The sequence below is a fragment of the Mustela nivalis genome (assembly GCF_964662115.1).
Source record: "Mustela nivalis genome assembly, chromosome: 1".
NCBI lineage: Eukaryota > Metazoa > Chordata > Mammalia > Carnivora > Mustelidae > Mustela > Mustela nivalis.
Window position 1 is genome coordinate 4,047,372 of NC_139020.1, and position 16,954 is coordinate 4,064,325.

Below are 16,954 nucleotides of genomic sequence, written 5' to 3' on the forward strand. Positions count from 1 at the left end.
GGGCCTTTCTTTAAAAGGGTAATTATGGTTAAATGAGGTCTTAAGAGTGGAGCCTTAACCAATATGACTGGCATCCATCCAAAAAAGAAAAGAGATCCCAGACATGTGTGCACAGACTAAAGTCCGTATGAGGACACAATGATAAGATGGTCACCCGTGTGAGGAGAAAGGCTATGGGAGAAACCAACCCAGCCAACACCTAGATTTTGGACTTCCAGCCTCCAGAACTATAAGAAATAAATTTCTGTTTTTTAGCCTCCCAATCTGTGGCATCTTGTTAGGGCAGCCTGAGCTGACTAATACACAGGACAGGTGCTTACCGCTGCCTCTGGGGAGAGCGACCCCTGACAGAGCCTCCAGCACGGAGCTCTTGCCCGAGCTCTGGTCCCCAATGACGGCGATGGCGGGCAGGGCCAGGTCCTGTTCCACGCCCAGGGCCCGCAGGGAGTCGATGAGGTCGATGCAGGGGCGTACCTTCTCCTCATAGTGGTTACACAGGCTGTTCTCAGGCTCCTAAAGGAAGCAGAATCAAAGAATTCCATCATGGCCTGCAGATCATTTTCTATCAAAACAGACTTCAATCAGCCAAATACCATAGGTTCATGGAGCTCACAAAAGAGAACGGGAAAGGAGCAGAAAGAAATATTAAAAGAAATAATTGATAAAAATTTCCCAAACTTGAATGATTAACCCAAAGACCCAAGAAGCTCAATGAACCCTAAGCATAGGAAACAGTACCAAGGCCCATTTTAATCAAATTGCTCGAAACTGGTGATGGAGAGAAAGTGGTTCAAACAGCCAGAGAACATGTTAGGCACTGAAGAGCAAAGATTAGATGTACACAGCAGATTTCTCATCAGAAATAATCAAACAAGAAGATAGTGGGAATAACATTTTTAAATACTGGGGGGAATAATCCATCAACCTAGAACTATACCTAGCTAAAATATCTTTTTAACAAATGAAGACAGAAACTTTTTCAGACATAAAAAAGTGAATGAATTCCTCACCAGCAGATCAGCACCACAGGGAATATTAGAGTCCTTCTACCAGAAGGAAAATGAGACTGAATGAAAATCTGAATCACCACAAAGAAATCGATGTCAGAAATGGTTACTATACTTTTTTTAGAATACCTCACATATCTTTAAAAGACATATGACCAAATAGAAATAATAAGAACATATGTTTGGGGTTTGTAATAGAGTCAAATTAAAATTCATGATAAAAATAGCATTAAGGCAGGTTTTGGGTAGCTCAGTCGGTTGAACATCTGCCTTTGGCTCAGGTCATGATCTCAGGGTCTTGGGATCGAGTCCCATGTCAGGGTCCCTGCTTCAGCAGGGAGTCTGCTTCTCCCTCTGCCTGTGTCCCTCCCCCCATTGCTTGTGTATTCTCTCTGTCGCTCTCAAATAAATAAATAAAATCTTCTAAAAAAGAAAACAGCACGAAGGCTGGGAGGGGAGAAATGGAAGGATATGGTTTGGAAGCATACGGTTCTAAGGTTCTTGTTTAAACAGGAAATCACATACTCCCACTTCAAGGTAGACTTGATTAGTTAAAGATGTATACCATAAACCCTAAAATAGGCATATTTAATACACCAATAAATGAGATAAAAAGATCATAAAAAATAATCTGATTACTTTGAAAGAAGGTAGGAACAGAGGAAAGGGGAAATAAAATACAGATAGGTCAAGGAGAAAGCTAATAGCAAAACAATCTTCTCAAACTTAATTACATTAACAACCACAATAAATATAAATGGTCTAAGTATGCCTAGAACAGTCAAAGTGATTTTGAAAAAGAAGAATAAAGTAGGAAGGCTAACATTACCTCATTTCAATATTTATTTAAAAAGCTTCAGTAACCAAACAATGTGATATCAGTATAAAAAAGGAGAAAGAGATCAATAGGACAGAACATGTATTTCAGAAATAAACTGACATTATCTATGGCCAACTGATTTTTGACGAAAGTACAAGGGCAATGCAGTGGAAAGACAAGACTTAAAACAAACGGTGCTTGGCCAACTGGGCATCCACACACCAAACAACTTTGTACCTATCCTCCACACTATATAAAAAACTATCCTCCAATGGATCATAGATTTAAATGCAAAACCCCAAACTACAGAACTTTTAGAAGAAAACAGGAGAAAAATCTCTGTGGCTGTTGATTAGGACCTGTTTTCTTAGCTATGGCCCCCAAAGCACAATTCATAAAAGAACCATCAATAAATCAGACTTCATCAAAATCAAAAACATCCAATCTTTCAAGAAGACCATTAAGAGAATAAAAGTAAGCCATAATCTGGGAGAAAATGTTTGCAAAACAGCTATTTGGCAAAGGACTTAGGCGCAGAATATATAAAGAACTCTCAAAACTTGACAAGAAAACAACCTGATTAAGAAGAAAATATGAGAATGGGCTTCGTAATATACCTAAGTTTTAATAGTTCCTTTATATCATGGTCAGAAGCTATTTATATTTCGTTCATCCACAAGCCCCTTGCTGTTGAGAGCTAACAGATTTCCTTCCCTGGGCCCCCCTAATGCTAACCTGCTCTTAGTAGTTCTCCCTTCTCTCCCTCACATTTCTGGATGTCTGGATGTCCCCACTTGTCCTCCTCGTATATTACCCTGACCTCAATCTCTCTCCCTTAAAGCAACAGGCATGAAGAAGAGCCTCCTGGCCACGGCTGCAGCAAGCGCCTGCTGTAGCAAGCTTCCGAAGGGTCTGGAGCTCACCCCCCCAGGGACAGCCCCATGGTGGCCTGGCTATACCTTTGTACCCACCAGCCTCCCACTTAGCCTTCCTCCTGGGTTCCTTTTTTGTTTTCATTTTTTTTTTTTAAGATTTTAATTATTTATATGACAGAGACAGAAACAGCGAGAGAGGGAACCAAAGCAGGGGGAGAGGCAGAGGGAGAAGCAGGCTTCCCACTGAATGGGGAGCCCAAGGTGGGGCTTGATCCCAGGGCCCTGGGATCGTGACCTGAGCCGAAGGCAGACATTAACGACTGAGCCGCCCAGGCGCCCCTTGTTTCCTTTTCCTTAAATCACCCATTCACAAGAGTTTATACAACATGAATAATAGTGATATTGCATGAAACAACTCCCTGAATTAAGAAAACCCATAATCACAGCGTGCCGGACAGTCCCTGTGCCCTCCCCCATCCCCTTCCTGGGGTTACCCCTCCCCCCCCGAAGGTCCCTCCATCCTGAGGCTCTGAGAACCACATTCTTGTTCTTCTTGATGGTTTTACCACCTACTTGAAGCCATACACGGCTTCCTGCTGCCTGACTTGGAACTTCACGTAAATGGGACCACACCACACATTTCTTCTGTGCCTTGGCTCTGTTTCGCCACTATGGTGTTTCAGGTCTCCGTGCCTAGATTCCCACTCCTAAAGAGGATCCTGCCCACGAGCATCCTGCTACCTACAGATGCGTCCACCATCCCCGCACACTTGTATCGATTCTGGATTTCGCTATCATAAACAACACCCCTATGAAGATGGCTCTCGGCGGGTCCCTGTAGGAGTGTCTGAGTGGTTCTCATACCTGACCACAGACAGGATCACCTGGAGGGCCGGTTGAAACACAGCCGGTAGGCCCCACCCCTGGAGCTCCTAGTTCTTTAGGTCTAGGGAAGGGCGATGCTTCTGGATGATATCTACATTACAAACACATTTGCATTTCAGACTTCCCCGAGGATGCTGGTGTGGGGGCCACACATGGAGAACCAAGGTCTCTAGCTAGAAACGGAATCGCTGGATTACAAGACACGCACATTCAAGGTGACCAAGAAAGGCCAAACTCCAGCCAAGCACGAGGGTGTGGGTGGGGTGAGTTCCTACTGCCCCACAGGCTGCTGGTTACAGTCCGGCAAGGGACGTGATACTGGGGACCTTCTTATCTTTCTATGTCTTTCTATGTGGCTTTTAATATTGTTTCAGATATTATTTAGCATTGATTATGAAGATGGGGTCACCCCGAAAGAGGGTAATGACCTTGGGCGCAGAGCCCAGGCCAGTTCCTAAGGGAGCCCGTCAGCATTCAGCATCTCCCCTGGCTTCCCAGGCTGAAACTGCATCCCAGCAACCAGTGTCGGCCAAGGCCAAGTGTCAATACCACGCCGGGCTGCCACAGGGGCCCTGGCCGAACAGAGGAGGGATCTCACAGGCAAGCATGGTGGGAGAGACAAGGAGGCAGCATCTCGGGGGTCGACAAGGACAGCCCCCAGCACAGCTCCTGTCCACACGGACAGAGGTGCTCAGGCAGCAACTTACCATGTCTGGATTTTTCTCTGCCTTATCGGCAAGTCCATTCAGTATCAGACCAGGGTCTGAGTCCGTGATTTTTCCTGTAGAATTAACCATCTTCTTCCTCTATCAGTGCAACCTACAATCAAGCACATGAGTGTTAAGACAATTCTGAAGCCAGCACCTTCAATCCTGAACCACACCACTGGACACACTGGGGGCTCCTCAACTCTGCAGGGACTGGGGAAAAAATGACAAAGAGCCAAATGACGGATGGGAACACACCTGCCTTCTGGCTCAACTGTCTTTAGGAATGTGCTCTCAGACCCCTGAGGAGTCCTTCCAGCTAGGTATTTCCTGTTACAATTTTAGGTTGAACACTAAAAATTTTTTCGCCACACATTTAAATAGTGGCAAAGAATGAAATGATGGATGTGTTTTTAAGATTCACATGTAGGGGTGCCTGGGTGGCTCAGCGGGTTAAAGCCTCTGCCTTTGGCTCAGGTCATGATCCCAGGGTCCTGGGATGGAGCCCCGAATAGAGCCCGCATCGGGCTCTCTGCTCAAGGAGCCCCGCATCACTAAGCCCTTCATCGGGCTCTCTGCTCAACAGGGAGCCTGCTTCCCTGCACCCCGCTCCCCTGCACCTGCCTCATTGCCTACTTGTGATCTCTGTCTGTCAAATAAATAATAAATAAATAAATAAAAAAGATTCACATGTAGGGGCCCCTGGGAGGCTCAGTGGGTTAAGCATCTGCCTCTGGCTCGGGTCATGATTCCAGGGTCCAGCCTCCCTGCCCAGCAGGGAGCCTGCTTCTCCTTCCCTTTGCCGCCCCCCAACCCCAACCCTGCAGTATGGGTGCACACATGTGTGCAGTCTCTCTCTCAAATAAATAAATAAAATGTTTTAAAAAAATAAAATGAACTAAAATTCACATGCAAAAGTAAAATTATTATAATACCACTCCCAATGGAGCTGTGAGATTCTGAAACTTGGAGAAATTTGATAGTTGAAAAAAAAAACAAAAACGCCCGAACTTGAAGTTCTTTCAGTCTGCCGTCTTTGCGCCCGACTTCATGTTTCTATTCCACTTCTCCCATATGAGTGTATCTTAAGGTCCTTTACTTTATTCTGTTTTTTTTCCAGTTTTATTGAGAAGTAATTGACACTGATCGCTGTGTAAGTTTCAGGCGTAAACATGACGGTTTGATTTAAATATTTTCTGTATCTTGAACCTATTCTGATTACCACAATAGGTTCGGCTAACATCCGCCTTCTCATACAGATACGGTACAGATACAGTATCATTTTGTTTGGAAAGAAGTTAATCAACCACTTTAGCATACTCGTCTGTATCCAAAAAACACATACGTACGTAATTTGGAATTCATTTTTTAAAATGTCTGGGACCACACGTCTCTAAATATTACATTTTCTATCCCTAATAACCTCGGATAAAAGTAAGTGAAAAAATTTCCATAACTTGAAATAAATGTTATGAAAAATAAAAAGCACCTGCTTACCTCCACTACACCTCCCTTTTAACTTGACGACGTATCGCTGACTAGTTGAGGCAGAAACGCAGAATCGTTCTCCCACACCTCCTTGAAATCATGCAAATTTTACAAATTAGACCACAAATGGGTGAATAAACGTGAGTGCTCATCAAGGGAAGGTCCCCTGGCAGAGAACCATGTGCAGGGGACGCGCATTGAGGCAAGGCCATAGTTCTCGGAATCCTTTTGGTAAATCTTAAATATTTTAGTTCTAAGATAGATGCATAAGGCAGAGAGCCTTACTGTAAATTTACTGCCCGAATCAATGATTTTTTTTTTTAAAAAGATTTTATTTATTTGAAAGATATAGAGACAAGAGCACTAGTAGGCAGAAAGGCAGGCAGAGGGAGAGGAAGAAGCTGGCTCTCCATTAAGCAGGGAGTCAACCCAGGACCCTGCTGGGATCCTGACCTGAGCGGAAGGTAGCCGCTTAACTGACTGAGCCACCCAGGCGCCCCTGAATCGTGACTTTTTTTCGGATGCTCTCTGTGCTTTCCTTCATGAGACCCTCGTCCAGGAGCTCTGCAGTCTTCCTTTAATTTGGGGGGTAGTTGAGGGGCACCTGGAAGGTGCAGTCAGTTGGGTAACCAACTCTTGGCTTCTGCTTGGGTCGTGATCTCGGGGTATGGGGATTGAGCCCGAGTTGGGCTCCGCAGCCAGTGCGTGGGGTCTGTTTGAGATTCTCTCTGCCCCTCCTGCTCATGCTCTTGCTCTCAAATTAACAAACATAAATAAATAAATAATAAATAAATATTGAGGCAGTTGAGAGAACTAGGGAGGGGACGTGTTCCTTTCATCACAAGCAGGAGAAAGGTTTTTTGGAAAGCAGTCAATTACAAAGAGTACTTATGGAATAGAGCAATCTGGAAATTTATTTCCTTACCCCTTCCTCCCCCACCATGCCTTTGGAAATGCTTTGGGTGCTCAGGAGGTCCCGGATTGGGGCCCCAGGCTGAAGACCGCAGCTGCCTCAGTTGGCCCTCATGCACCCAGAGAGGTGACATCGGTGGTCCCCAGGGCTTGCCCTGCCATGACCATGGGTTCAAATTTGGTGAATAGAGGATTTTGCGAATATATGCCCCTCCTCTGTGTCATATGTTGACAATTCCTTGAACTCAAAGTCTTATCTGTACCTCTTAGATGTTTGCACCCTTTCAGAGGTCACCTCTGAAGACCAGTTTGGATCTCAGGAGCAGGGCGATCTCAGGAATTAAAGCCCGTTTCTTACTACCCATCAGCATCCCGCTACCGCTGTCAGACCGAACTGAATGCGTTCACTCATTTTGGCCTCGATGGAGTCAAGCTCTCAGCCCCAAACCGCTCATATAATGTCTTGTGTTTACAGACAAGACTTCGGGGCGTTCTGAGGTAGACACGCCACCCGCACACCTCTGTCCACACTCATCTTCCTCACCCCCTAGCAGCCAGGGAACCTCTTCTCTCACTGCCAGGGTTTGGGGCAGGAAGTAGAGAACCGAGCTAGGGCAGGTCTGTCAACACTCCATGTCTGCTGTTCACGGAGGCGGCTGTCCGCTGACCTGGCATTTTGGGTTCCAGAGGGTAGAAGTTTGCCAGCGGCTTCCAGACCTGGACACCATCCCCCAGCAGCGTCACTGGGGAATCTCTGTGGCAGGGAGTAGGGGTGGCCTCCAGGGGTGCTCAGTGTGTCACTTCCCTTGTGGGAAAGCCTCTTATTAGGTCCAATCTCTAATTAGAACCACCTACCAGGGGTGTCTGGGTGGCTCAGTGGGTTAAAGCCTCTGCCTTCAGCTCAGGTCATGATCCAGGGTCCTGGGATCAAGCCCGGCATTGGGGTCTCTCCTCAGCAGGAAGCCTGCTCCCTCCCCCCTCCAACGCCTGCCTCTCTGCCTACTCGTGATCTCTGTCTGTCAAATAAATAAACAAAACCTTAAAAAAAAAAAAAAAAAACCTACCAATGCATCCTGCTGAATGCCTGATCCAAAGTCCGAAACTTGCCCAACAAAATTAAGTCCAGTCTTAAAAATAATCCTGGCAGAACTTAAATTTACTTCTTCTCTTGAGAGCGTTCTGCCTTCCAAAAACCCAGACATTTACTTTCTTTTCTTCTTCTTCTTCTTTTTTTTTTTTTTTTGTGAGGGAAGGGGAGAATATCTAGTACATTAGACCTGATGTTCTCTACCTAACGATGCTGAGCTCAGTGCCCGGAGGTGGGGGGAGGGAAGCCAGGAAGAAAATGGCGAGGGGGGTGCTGTGCAGATGACAGGGGTGGCTGGCCATGGCCAGCAGCTCTGCTCCAAAGTGGAAAGCTGACACAGTTAGACATTTTAGGAGCCATTTGGGAGTGACAGCTGGGGGCTAGCATCACTTGACCCTGCTTCTGACAAAAATCCGACTTAAAATTTGACCAGGTAATTCCGGGAATCCCACATGCACAGCTCAGAGGTCGTCTCTGGTGGGGAGGGCCGGTCTCAGAGCCTGGTTCCCTCTGCCAGGTCCCAAGACTGTCTTACCTTCCTCCATTCTGGAAAATTAGCAGGTCCCCACCCCCTCAGGCCGACCCCACTGCACAAGCCACAGCAAAGGGAGACCCCGGGCAACCTTCCACCCCCTGGGTTGGGGGTATGTTGGGCAGGGCACCTCGCCAGAAGCCTCGGTCCTCCCACCTGCCCCTCGGTCCCCGTGGGCGGCTCGGCTGCTCAGAACGCCCTCTAGCGCGGACCCTCCACTCTAGCCTCCCCGTGGCCCGCAGGTTAGCGCAGACCCTCATCTACGCAACCCCACTGTTGTCTTGCCTGGTTTGCACTCCTTAGCAATGTAAAACGTAACAAAATTAACATCTCACTTAAGTAGTGGGAGGTCAGAAGGGGTCTGCACCCTTCGTTCCCCCTCAGTCATCCCCAGGACTGTGAATTACACACCCCAACAGAAGAGAATCATCAATTCCGGCCCGACCGGGAAGGAGGCTCACTGCGTCTCCTACAACAGATCGGCCACTCCTGCAACCTGGCCAACAGGAGCCTGCCACCACCCTGAAACCCTTGCATTTCTCCAGGGGACCTGGGGTCCAACAGCCCCTCCCAACCCCCTTCCAGAAAACAACGCTCCTGTCCTTTTGTTGGTGGGACGTGTCTGCACTTTGGCCAGAGCCTGTGTGTCCCGGATTGCAGATCTCGGCCATTCCCCCAATAAACCCAGTGTTGCTGGCAAAAATAAACGCTTATTTTGAGGTTTAATGGCAGGAAATATAAAAGAATCCAAGCGGTGGTCCTCCTTTGAGGTGGGCTTGCAGGCCCCGCAGCGGTGGATGTGAAACTTTCTTAGTGCGCACCCCTTGACTGGCTCCCTGGGAGACCCCCTTGGCCGCCATCCCCTCCGCCTGCCCACCTCCCCCAGCAGAAAAGCCCCCAGGTTTGGGCGGGTGGCAATGGGGCGGAGGGGGGGGGGCGTTTCTGATGAGTCATCAGGAGGCTTAGCAACCTGTTTGCTGGCGAGAAGCAGAATCAGGCGTGCTCGAGCCCGGCGCGCGCCTCCATCACGGCCATCATCAGCACCATCAGCGTGACCAGCTTCTGCAACCCCCCCCCCCCCCACCAGGGCGCTGGTCTCCGCAGCCATCCCCCTCCACCCCTACCACCCCCTCCCCCAGCTCGCTGGAAGGTGCCGGGACCCAGGGGTGCCCGACGCAGGAGCGCGACACTCACCGGTCCCCGCACAGCCGCGAGTGCCCCCGGCAGCCCCTCCGCTTTTATGCAGCGCCAGGCGCCGCCCCTCACTGCCCGCCCGCCCCCACCCCCGCCGCCGCCGCCGCCGCCGCCCAGAAACGAAACTCCCCTGGAAGCGAGGGAGGGGGGCCCGCGCGGCGCAGAAACGAAACCGAACGGCCCACCCCGCACGGCCTCCCCTCGACCGCCGGGTGCCTGTCCATCAGGGTCCCCCTGCGGCCTCTGCGTGGCGCCCCGGTTGCGCTCCAGCCCCTCCCCGGGCCGCGCCCTCGCATCCCTGGGAACTGGAGGGAAATGCAGATTCTGGGGCCACGACCTGCGGAATCAGAAACTCAGGTGCGGGGCCTCGGAAGCCAGTTTGAGAACTGCTGCCTTATGAGCCTTGAGCCATCCAGAGCCGAAGGCAGCCGTGAACCTGGGCAGTCCCTTAATGTCTGGGCTTCGAGCAGGTGCACTAATCACTGGGGGTCTAGATTCTGCCAGCGGTTCCTCTGGATCGCTCCGGGACCTGCAGGGATTCGCAAGCATCCTACGTCAGTGACCCACACCTGCCCCCCCAACACTGCTCTCCCAGCCAACTTCCCCTCCCCATGCAGAAAGCTCTTATCCTTACAAATAAAAAATAATAATAATAAGTTATTTCACCACCACAGGATGGGTTTATTTGGGAACAGCACAAAAATTGTAAATTGGGACAAGCAAGCTACAGCAAAACCACAGGCAAGTGGAACAGACGAGGGGAACATTATGTTGTGGAGAAGATGGAGGCAGCTGGTTGGGGGGTTTTGAACAGAAGTCTGCTGGAGAAAGGCAAGCATTGGGCCGATGGCGGCTTCTGGCTGGCTGAGTTGCAGGGGTGGCCGATGGCTGGTGGGGGATGCACCCCCCTTCCCTGTGGGGCCGTGACGGATGGTTCTCACCTGCTGCAGTCTCCCACCGGGTCTGTGATTCACGACCATTCCTGTCACCGACTCCCAGTGGCACGGCTCCGCTATCAGCCTCCCCACCCAGCATCCGGAATCCACTTCCGTGAGCTTCTCTTTATTAATTTTCACTAGACCCGCGTCTCCCTCCCGGCCCACCTCCAGTCCTCTTTTGAGTCGGGCGCATCTGATTTCTCCAGGATGGAGGTGGATGGAAGGTGGAATTGAGGACAAGCAGGCCCAAGGGTGACCCTCTGTGGGTGGGGAGCACCATTCCCCTTTGGAAGGGGCGGGCCCCTGCCTCCATGCTCCTTAGCTCAGCTCAGAGTTGCAGACAACAAGCTCCCCAAAGACTGTTAGGAAGGGTCACTCCCGGTCCACTCACAAGCCCAGAACCCGCCTCAGCTCCAGGTCAGGGCAAGTGTTGGTGGGAGGGAAGGGGGCCCCACAATATAGCTGAAGTCCCCTTGCTCTGCAGGGCCCTGTGTTAGGGTCCTGGGGGGAGAACACAGGCTCTTCCCATCATCAGTGCGCGGACACGGGACAGTGTGAGCAGGCCCCGGAAGAGACAAGAGGTGCCTCCGACCAACGACAGTACTTCTTCAAACACACGGCTCTCTCCCCAGCCACACTTTGAGGAATGAACGAAATCAGACAGGACTTGGGGCATATGTGACAACAAGGTGGAACGAGTTAATAATGCCAGGGTGAGGACCGGGGTTGGTGGGTGAGCTGTCTGCTGTGCAGACTGAAGGTGCAGCTGGCCCGGGGCTCTGGGTTCTACTGCCCTCTTCCTGTTGTTTCCTGGGCCCGTTCAAAGGCAGCTGACCAAAACACAGCATCCACAGGAAACGAAGGAGCACACAATCCCAGGGACGCCACTCACTGCGGCCAGTGCCGTCACAGCTACCAGGACCTGTCAGGTCTCGCTGGACCTTGTCCAACCCTTTCTTCACCTGCCGGGCCTGGCCTGACCCGCCGGGGACGGCCACGTTGGGGTTCATGGAGAGCCAGGCACGCCCCCAGGCGCGACTCCCTATCTCCACACCGGTGTCAGCGCCCCAGGGAAGCGGGGGGGGGGGGGGGGCAGCTTCCATGCGGCAGGGGGCCCCACAGCAGGGTGGGAGCAGGTAAGATATTCCAAAGGTGTGCCAGGCCTGTCCACGCCCAGCCTCACCTGGCTCAGCCCCCCCCCCCCAAGGTAACACCTTGCTCCCTACGCACAAGCCCTCCAGCTCAAGGGGCTCCCCCTCCTACCCCTGCGCGCCGAGCATTTTCTCAGCCCACAGGCTCCGCCGTCTTCCCCAGACCTAGGGCACCGGCTCCCGGAGAGCCCCGGGTTCCCTCCCATCCCAACCATGGCACGGAGCCTCATCACACTGCCTTGACCTCTGTGAACGCCGCCAGGCTGTCCGCAGGGCAGGCAGCACCAGGCCCAGGGATCTAGCAGAGTTCGCGGCCCACAGCATGATAGATGTTTCTAGAAAGAACTACCGGATGAATGATGGTGGGAGTCATCCAGCAGACAGGGCTCTCTGGTGACCCCGGGGAATTACCCCAAGCACCTGCTGCCCGACCTCGCGTTTCCTAGACAACTCGGCTTCAGTTTCGGTTTCCCTGCTTCTCGGACTGCAGAACCGGACGTCAGAGAGCGGGAGGAGGGGGCGAGGCCGGGGGGAGGAGGGGGCGAGGCCGGGGGGGGGGGGGGAGGGGCGGCGCCGGGAGGGGGAGGGGCGAGGCCGGGGAGGAGGGGCGGCGCCGGGAGGCGGGAAACGAGCGGAGTCGGAGGACGAGGGGCGGCGACGGGCGGACGAGGGGCGGCGACGGCCCAGGCTCTCAGACCCGGGCTCCTCCCGGATGTCCCCTCTGCCGGGAAACGGTCCTGCGGGTGCCCCGGAGGGGGCGGGGCCGGAGGGGGCGGGGCGGGGCCGGAGGGGGAGGGGCGGGGCCGGAGGGGGAGGGGCGGGGCCGGAGGGGGAACGGGGGGCGGCTGGAGGCCCTCTGGCCGGGGCTCTTCCCCGACGTCCAGCTCTGCCTGGCGCGGTTTTGCCGGGGCCGGGGACGGGGAGGGAGCAGTGTTGGGAGGGGGTGTGGGCTGGTGGGGGCGGCGCTCGCGGGGCGTCCAGGCGGAAGGGCAGAGCAGTGCCCGAGGTCCCGCGCAGCGTCCCCTGCGTGCTGCCCGGAGCGCGAGCCCAGAGTAGGGAGCCTTTGGCCCGGTTTTGTTTTCTCCTCCGTAGACCCGAATCATAGATTCGTGCTTCTCAAAGGAGAGGCCAGCGGCGTTGACATCACCTGGAAGCCGGTGAGACCTGCAGGGTCTAGGGCCACCCCGAACTCTGAATCAGTCTGCATTTTCAGGGGACTCTCCAGGCACCTTGTGAAAGCTTATTTTTCCGATTCGGGAGGTAGGAGCCCTCTGACCTGCCTTCCCAGGACTTTTCCCAAGGGCCTTCCCTTTTCTTTCCGCCAGTTCTCAAATTCCAACCCAGGCTGCCTCCTTCCTCCTCTTGCCTGCAGCTGGGCTCAGTATTTCATACTATATGGGATGCCTGGGTGGCTCAGTAGTTAAGCGTCTGCCTTCTGCTCAGGTCATGATCTCAGGGTCCTGGGATGGAGTCCCACATTGGACTCCCTGCTCAGTAAGAAGCCTGCTTCTTCCTCTCCCGCTCCCCCTGCTTGTGTTCCCTCTCTCACTGTGTCTCTGTCAAATAAATAAGTAAAATCTTAAAAAAAAAAAAAAAAGAAAAGAAAACAAGAAAAAAGTGGGATGCTTGCCTACTATGGAAAGTGGGCGGCCATCTATAGTGTAGGAAGAGGAGAGGCCCTCACACAGTAGCTTTATTAAAAGTGCCATTCCTTGGCTGTGGAGCGTTCATGCCGTATTACTGGGCCGATTTCTTTACACAGAAGATCTCCAACAGAGACAGACTCAAATAGCAAGGGAAGGCTCAGAGAAGTGGACCTCTTTGCCCCAAATCACCGACTCGTGAGAGATGGAGGCTCCTTTCCACGTTCTCATGAGCCTTCCTGTTCTCTGTGTCGCCTTTGCAGGCACCCGCCCGTCATCACTCATTGCTCCAAAAAGCATTTCTAAGACGTCTTCCGTGTTCAGGTACCATGATGGGAACAGATTTCCACACTGCCTGGCGTCCCACTCGGTTGAGCAGCTTTCAGAAAAACCCAGTCAATTCTACGGACCAAATGCCATCCCGATCCTGATAACCCCAGAGCCCTTGCATTTGGGCTGCCGTGTTTTGCCAATGGACCGACATGTGATGTGGCAAGGAACCCACGTCTCTGGCCACAGCCACCCGCAGACAGGCGAGGGAGCTTGGGGGCCGTGTTGGTTTCTCGCAGTTATGGTAACAAATTGCCACAAACTCGGTGGCTTAAAACAACAGACACTTACTCTCCTAGTTTTGAAGTCAGAAGCCCAGGGTCAGTTTCCCAGGGGCTGAAGCTCCCCTGACTGCGCTGTGCTCCCCTAACTCTGGACAGAGCGCTTCTCTTCACCTTATCCAGCTTCGAGAGCTGCGTTCCTTGCCTGTCTTGGCTTGGGGCTCCTTCCTCCTTCTCCAAAGCCAGCATCTTCCCATCGGCTCCTTCTTTGCGCTGACTTCCCTGTAGCCCCTCTTGCTCCTTCTCCCTCTCATGAGGACACCTGGGATGGCATCTGGCGCCCACCTGGATAATTCGGGGTCCTCTCCCCATCTCAAGGTCTGTAGCTTCCTCAGACCCGTAGAGACCCTTTCTCCACTTCAAGTAGCTGCCCCCCCCCCCCGCGCCTTCTGGGGCGGCTGGGTGGCTCAGTTGATTGAGCCTCTGACTCTTGATTTCAGCTCAGGTCATGATCTCAGAGTCATAAGTTCGAGCCCATGTCCAGCTCTGCACTCAGCATGGTGTCTGCTTGAGATTCTCTCTCTCTCCCTCTGCCCCTCCACCTGCTCAAGGTGTATAAAGAAACAAAGTATTTTTAAAAAAATGAACACAGTAGCTGCTACCTGAGGAAGAAGGGCAAAGCTCGGAGAAGGCAAGGGCCTTCATTTGGGGCCTCCGAATTGCGACTCTGGGAGTGCATATTCCAGAGTAACCAGAAAAGTGTCCGGCTGAATTGCGACTCTGGGAGTGCATATTCCAGAGTAACCAGAAAAGTGTCTGGCTTGGGTAGGGAAAGCAAGGGGGCTTTATGAGAAAGAAGAAGGAGGCAGTCACATGATTCAGGAAAGGAAGAAAAAACCCCATGAATTCAGTGCTGACTGGCTGAGCCTCTTTCGATCACCAGCTGAAGGATTCTTTTCTCCCTGTCTTCAAACAAACGTATCCCTGGCTGCACTCATTAACTCTTCGTCTTCCTAGAGTTCATATCATCAGTCTGTGGCCGAATGCCAGTCGTTTTGCTGGATCTTATGATCAGCCCCTTGTAAAACGATTCTGGATTCCGACCCAGTTCAAGAGTTCATTAGCCGGAAGGTAAAATGGAGCCTCAGCACGGAATCGCTCCTGCGCAGAGACTGTACGCGGTTCTGCTCAGTCACAGGTGCCAGGGATTAGGGCCCGGCTACCTGGGGGGCCGTTCTTCAGCCCATCACGAGGTCGGTCCTCCTGCCGCCGAGCCTCCGGCTAAGAGAGCAGGCGCCTGGCCTGCCCCTGGACTGGCTCCCTGAGACACCACCGGGAGTCAGTGGCACCCGCTGAAGAACACATGAGTCCCTGATCCCAAGACACCAAGACAGGAAATTTGGGGGGCTAGAGCTTGGGATACTTTGTTACATAGTGATAGATTACCATCTGACTGTGTCGCTGTGCATGCCGAAAGGGGCATCCTAGGGTCTCACAGGGTAGAAACAAGACGGGAAGTCCTGGAGAAGGGAAGGTGTCACAGGGTAAGGGAAGCTGGGAGAGACTGGCCGGACTCCCACGGTGGCCAGACCGTCTGTAAACGCGGTGCTCCTGCAGCCCCTGCCCAGAACCTGACCAGCCCAGGGAGCCGCCTGCTGTAAGTCGGATGTAGGAAATCTGCAGGCTCTCTGCCAACAGTCCAGAAAGCTGAACAATAATCTTCATAACCATTAGCCCCCAATGACCAGGGTTTGCTTAATAACTGATAGATTCCCTAATTTTTTGGTCCCTGTTCCTGCTTTCAGACCAACCAGAGAAAGCCGAGAGTACACCTCGACACAGTCACATGGGATGTCTGCTTCTAGTTAGCCGGGCCCAGCCTCCCCGAGCCACAGCCCCCTCCAGGCTCGCGGGGAGCCTCCGTGTTTCCCCCCATGAAGCCTGGCTGCTCCCCTCCCTGCCTGGGAGGCTCTGCCAGGAGCTCGGTGATGGCGGCTGACCTCCCTGTAGTAGTCTGACTGAATAGCTTTGCTTCCCATTTGGCTGGTCTTCCTTCTGCACTCGTGAGGAGTAAAAACCCAGCCCCACGGGAGCCGCAGGGGAGGAAACCGTTGTGTGCATATGTGTGCCTGTGTGTGCAAGAGTCAGCGACCCAGGTGGAAGAAACAAGAGCAGGGAACACATCTTTTTCTCCCATGTCTGGTTCCAGGAATGCTCCTGGTGGGTGTGGGGACCAGTGTGGTGACACCCCAAACCGGCTCCCCTTCCTCTGTCTGCCTCGCTGGACTACGTTTCCCAGTCTGCCTTGCAGTTGGGTGCAGGCCAGCCCAAGACCTGCTCTTGAACGCGGGAGGGAGCGACCTCCTGGGCCCCCGGGAACCTCCCTGCCGATCCCCTATCCCCTCTCTCCTCACCTGTCGGTGGGTGCAGAGGGTCTGGCGGGGGCTTGAAGGCCCCGGGGATGGTGGGGCCCCAGGGACCACATGGCTCAGCACCCTGCTGGTGGGCCACAGGTGTCGGTGATGTGAGGGGAGCACCCTCGGGTGGTGTTCAGCTGCGGAGAGGAGGGGGTGCTTATTCTCATGGGAACGGGCCCGTTCTGCACCCAACTGGGAAGCCGGGTGCTGTGCTCCCCATTGTGGGCCCCCCAGAACTGTGTTCCTGTGCTAAGCCCAGGAGCCTGGGAACCTGAGCTCATCTGCAAGTAGCATCTCTATCGATGTCATTAAGTTATGGATCCCAAGATGAGGTCATCCTGATTCAGCCTGATGACTGGGTTCTCTAGATGAGAAAGGAGACTGACCTGGGCCTGAGAGACACAGAGAAGGCCGTTGAAGACCCGCAAGGACAGGGCAGGGACTGGGAGACGCAGCTGCCAGGCTCAGACTGCCCAGGACAGCTGCAGCTGGGGGGCAGGCTGGACACCTTCTCCCTCCTCCCCAGAAGGCTCCAACCCTGCCTGTGCCTTGACATCAGACATCCAGCCTCCAGAGTGTGCGAGAACAGACTTCACCCGTGGAAGCCATACAGCTCGCGGTACTTTGCCGCGGCAGCTCCAGGACCCGGCGACACCAAGCCTGGGCGCATTCCCTGCGTGCTCACACCTGGGCTTGGGGTCAGTCCCAAGGTGGCAAATGAGCGGCTTCGGCCAAGGCTCTGTGTGC

At 53.0% G+C, this 16,954-nt stretch overlaps 1 protein-coding gene and 1 long non-coding RNA gene across 5 annotated transcripts in view; one reads left to right on the forward strand and one right to left on the reverse strand.

Annotated features, from left to right (window-relative positions):
* The window catches only part of MX1 (MX dynamin like GTPase 1), a gene marked incomplete at its 3' end in the record, with an annotated part of 29,450 nt that extends 19,701 nt beyond the window's left edge, over positions 1 to 9,749 (reverse strand). Inside the window, exons 1-4 of one of the 4 annotated variants that reach the window (XM_082721944.1) lie at positions 9,508 to 9,749; positions 5,792 to 5,872; positions 4,295 to 4,406; positions 321 to 513 (exon numbers count right to left, since the gene is read on the reverse strand). In XM_082721944.1, coding sequence (XP_082578070.1) covers positions 321 to 513; positions 4,295 to 4,384 — 283 coding nt within the window. In that variant the 5' untranslated portion in view covers positions 4,385 to 4,406; positions 5,792 to 5,872; positions 9,508 to 9,749. Of the gene's footprint in view, positions 1 to 320; positions 514 to 4,294; positions 4,407 to 5,791; positions 5,873 to 7,758; positions 7,916 to 9,283; positions 9,389 to 9,507 lie in introns of those variants that run through there. The other 3 variants (XM_082721946.1, XM_082721945.1, XM_082721947.1) reach the window with 3 other exon arrangements.
* An 85-nt stretch (positions 9,750 to 9,834) lies between these two features.
* On the forward strand, positions 9,835 to 14,437 carry LOC309860264. The gene is made up of 3 exons (XR_014309288.1): positions 9,835 to 11,581; positions 12,689 to 12,856; positions 13,503 to 14,437. It is a non-coding gene; the product is annotated as an uncharacterized lncRNA (long non-coding RNA).
* The last annotated feature ends 2,517 nt before the right edge of the window (positions 14,438 to 16,954 follow it).